We start from the raw sequence: 4,160 nt of genomic DNA, 5'->3' as shown, positions 1-4,160 counted from the left end.
TCAGGGCCAACTGAATGTCCTGCCGGTGATCTGATAGAACTTCTGGTTAAATGGGTGGAAGAAGCGTTGCAGTTTTTCCTTGATGGAGGGATTTACATTTGGATGGATCCGGCCCTTACTGCCCACCAGGCACTTGTTGAACATGAAGTTGAAGTGCAGACAGAAGAATCCACGTGTGGCATTAAAGTACAGATTGTACTGACTGATTCGTGAAGGAAGGTTTAAGAATTGTTCAACCAGTTTAAGCTCTGGAAGTGGGTCTGTGATGAGGCGGTCTCCGTCAACTATGTGAAATTGCTCAATGGGAAAGAACTTTAACCAGTGTTCTAGGTACTTGGTGTAGATGCTAGTCCGTACAGCCTTGTACTTTGTGTTCACCTCACAAGTGTTGGTATCAATCACAAGTTCCTCAAACTTGTCATATGTTTTGTTTTTGCGTTCTTTGCCCTCTAAGACCTGTGTGTAGTCAGAAACAGCGCGGGTGGTGGGCTCACGCACAATCAACAAAAGTTTAATGGAGGAATTCATCTTAAAGATCCTCTCAGGTACCTCCTCAGTGATGAAATATGCAGGACTTTTCTCAATAGTTATTTGATGAGGAAAAGAGAAGGGCATCTTTTTGAGGTACCAGTCAACACCATGAGCATAGGTCAGGTCATTGTCGAAAAAGTGGACCTCCTGGGAGACCTTGACAACATCAGGGTGAAGACTGAGCATCTCCAGCAGTGCACGAGTTCCACCTTTCCTCACCCCTATGATGATAGCTCTGGGCAGCTGCTTAATGAGGTGGTACATTCGCAGTTGCTTCCTTGTGCTGTTTCTCCTGTGCAGCTTGAGACGTAGAGCTTGTTTGTGCTGCAATGTATGTAATAGAATCTGCCCTGACGCACCAGCAGGGGACAGTCTGTCCTTAATGGGGCAGATTAGCTGCAGCCTGCAATAAGAGAAAAACATCTGGATATATAACAACTTAGTGTACAAGAAGTTTTATGTCCCAGGAATTAGTACTAATACCCATAGTCTTTGTAGCTGTTTGTAAGTGGACAAGTGAGCTGTTGGTCTACTACCATGACATATTTCCTGGATTTTGCCCAAGTGTTCAACTGGGCATGGAATGTGTGTGAAACCTTTGATTAATGATGCAATGCAAGTTTTTCTAGAGCTTTATGTTTTTATTTTCAATACTTTGCACTTTAAAATAAACTTCTAAATGTCTGTTCAGTAGCCCTATGTAAAAGAAGACACAATTTAATTGTGGTGCATCTAAAATATTTGAAACTGTTTCAACTGTTTTTTGTGCCATCACTCTATCATTGTATTTATATGATATCATTAAAGAATATGTTATCTTCTCTTTTATTTAATTTTGAAAAAATATTCAGCAAAGGCTTTCTCTTGACTTTTACCTCTGTTAAAATTAGGTACTAAAAAAGCTAGGTAAAGATGTTGATAGGCTACTATCATAGTAATGTCATCTCTTAATTCGACTAATTTGGACAGTCACACTAAAAGTGTGTGGTTTTACTAAATGGAATTTAAAGGGATGGTTGACTGGGCTTTTTCTAGGCTTGATTGTGTTTATGGGGTGCAGTCTAACATGTGTTAATGCTTCGTTTAAAAAAACAAAACAAAAAATGCATAATATTTTTCACATAATTTACCTTTATTCTACACCACTCTGTCCCTTCTCTGATAAACGATCGGATGATTTCTGGGTTTTGTGAAGCCCCTCTCTCAGAAATACGCAATGGGCTTAGATTAGTTAGCTGGCCCAGTGTGTTGTGATTTGCTAAACCACTAGAGCGTGCTCCGGTTGTATTGTAAACAATGGCGTTGTAAATATTGCTTATCAATTTGAGCCCGACTGAGACCCAGAGAATATTAGTGAAGAGGATCGCGCAGAACCTGTGCAAGCACGGCTCTTACAGGACGTTTCAGAATGGTATGTGTTTTTGTTTGTTGTTGTATCATACTTTTACACTCTTAAAAATAAAGGTGCTTCAAAAGGTTCTTCAAGTGATGCCATAGAAGAACCATTTTTGGTTCCACAAAGAACCATTCAGTCAAAGGTTCTTTTAAAGAACATTTTCTTGCTTACCTTTTTATAATCTTAAGAACCTTATTTGCCACAAAGAACCTTTTGTGAGACAGAAAGGTTTTCAGATGTTAAATGTTCTTTATGGAACCATTTAGACAAAAAGTTTTTTCTATGGCATTGTGAAGCACCTTTATTTTTAAGATACGCTGTGATTTGTAAATGCTACTGCTTATGTTAGCTTTTAATATAACTTGCGGTTTTATCCTGATTAAAGCTTTAATACAGCAGAATATATGATTGCGTTGTAGCAGTTTTGTAAAGTAATTGTTTATTTTCTAACAGTAAGACGTGTTTGCCAGCAAGTATTGCTCGCTACTACGGCAACTGTGTGTGAGTCCATGTTTAATGCTTCTTGTAGCTATGTGGAAAATATCCGTCTGTCTGTACACATAAAGTGTACAATACGAGGGCACAATCGCAGGTCCCCCTTGGCAGAAATCGTGAACCCAGGGCACCTAGGACAGTTTAGACTTAGTTTAGCTCAAATTGGCAGGAGGGCTCAAGTGGGGATGTGTGAGAGAGAGGGAGAGAGAGAGAGACACACACACACACACACACACACACAGATGCAGAGCAAGGCACATGCAGAGCAGAAGGGATGTGAAAAACAACATTAAGAACTGCTGCTTTGCAACATTGATTTTGAAACTTGTGAATCCATTAGAATCGTTAGAATACAGAATCGCAATTCATATATGAATAGATTTTTTCGTGCACCGCTGGTTTTGACGACATGGCAACAACTCTTCCTCTTCTTGCCTCGCCCACCTTTGTTGCATGTTTCCGTGGGGTGGGGTTTATGTAAATATCTTCATTTATGATGTCACCAACCCGGAAAGTAGCTCGTTGTAGTCCTTCCGAGCCATTTTTGTAGGCAATAAACTGCCATAAATTTAAAAGAAAATGTCTTCGTTTGCATTTAACTTTCAGCCTTGCAACTTTGCAGACATTATGCTCAAACAGCAACATTACACACTAATTTAAGTTAAAACAGTGAAATCACAATCAACCACCCCTTTAAGGATTAAATAAATGAATTTAGTGTGTAATAATGGCTGCAATCTTGTATTATGTTCCTGACCCTGTTTTGATGTAAAGTAAATTAAGTCGAGGAGTTGACTACGGCTAAAAACCCCACCCCAATCGAACACCTCTGGTCAATAGCTGTGTTTTAGTTACGATAAAGCATTGCTATGATCATTTCACCCAACAAATCTGTGTATTACTGCACACCACTCTTAGCAACCACCCTTAGTATCATAAACAGTCAATATACGTTCGTAACTATTCCACATATTATGTATTTCAGCTAATTTAAGTGTTTATTATTTATTTTATGCGGTATGAAAGACCCCTGCTGGTGATATGTTTACGTTATTCATCTTTTTTTAGAAGCCACATCCTTCCCCCTGTCAAAGAAAGTCTTCTTAGTAAAGGAGGAACTGGCTCAAATTTATCCTTTTGCAGGAGATACATTTATGTGGAAGCCCACATTTTCCAGTGGAATATTATTTAAATGTTTCATTCTCTTGCCATTTACTGTCACTGTCTGGGACCATTTTTCTAGCTAAAGGATGTCATTTAATGGTTTTGGAAAAAGTAACATATTAATACATATATTTTTGGTTTTAAAGCTTGTATTGTTGTTTTATAAAAGCAATAAGGCACTCGAGGCATCCTGTACTGTGAATACATTTACGGCTGAAGTGTTTGAAAGGGGCAATAACAACACCCCAAATGTGTTAAAAAAAAAAAAAAAAAAGTTTAAAAAGTTAAAAAACGTTTTTTTTTTTTAAACATTTTTTTTTTTTTTTTTTAAACATTTGGGGTGTTGTTATTTGATAAATTACATATGTCAGAGTGTGAAAAGTGTTTATTTTCAGTACATGGGAACAAAGGTGCTTATTGCTGAATAATCACACTGGGGCTTGTGGTTCTCTGTGAATGAATGCTATAAATACCTGTCCAAAGTGCCCTCTCTGACCACCAGAAAGAAAAGGCTCCCTAGCACCAAGCTACTCAGTACAAACAGCCTCTGCCACTGCTGCTGTGAAAGAAGCAT

General features: G+C 38.4%; 1 protein-coding gene across 1 annotated transcript; it reads right to left on the bottom strand.

The window, feature by feature from the left end:
* Positions 1 to 4,160, bottom strand: LOC127183418 (heparan sulfate glucosamine 3-O-sulfotransferase 5). The gene is made up of 2 exons (XM_051139452.1): positions 4,060 to 4,160; positions 1 to 934 (listed from the first exon to the last, which is right to left on the bottom strand). The coding sequence occupies exons 1-2, from the start codon at positions 4,158 to 4,160 to the stop codon at positions 1 to 3; spliced, it is 1,035 nt and encodes a 344-aa protein (XP_050995409.1).

Source organism: Labeo rohita, chromosome 20 (genome assembly GCF_022985175.1).
Source record: "Labeo rohita strain BAU-BD-2019 chromosome 20, IGBB_LRoh.1.0, whole genome shotgun sequence".
Taxonomy (NCBI): domain Eukaryota; kingdom Metazoa; phylum Chordata; class Actinopteri; order Cypriniformes; family Cyprinidae; genus Labeo; species Labeo rohita.
This window is presented reverse-complemented; position numbering and strand designations above follow the sequence as displayed.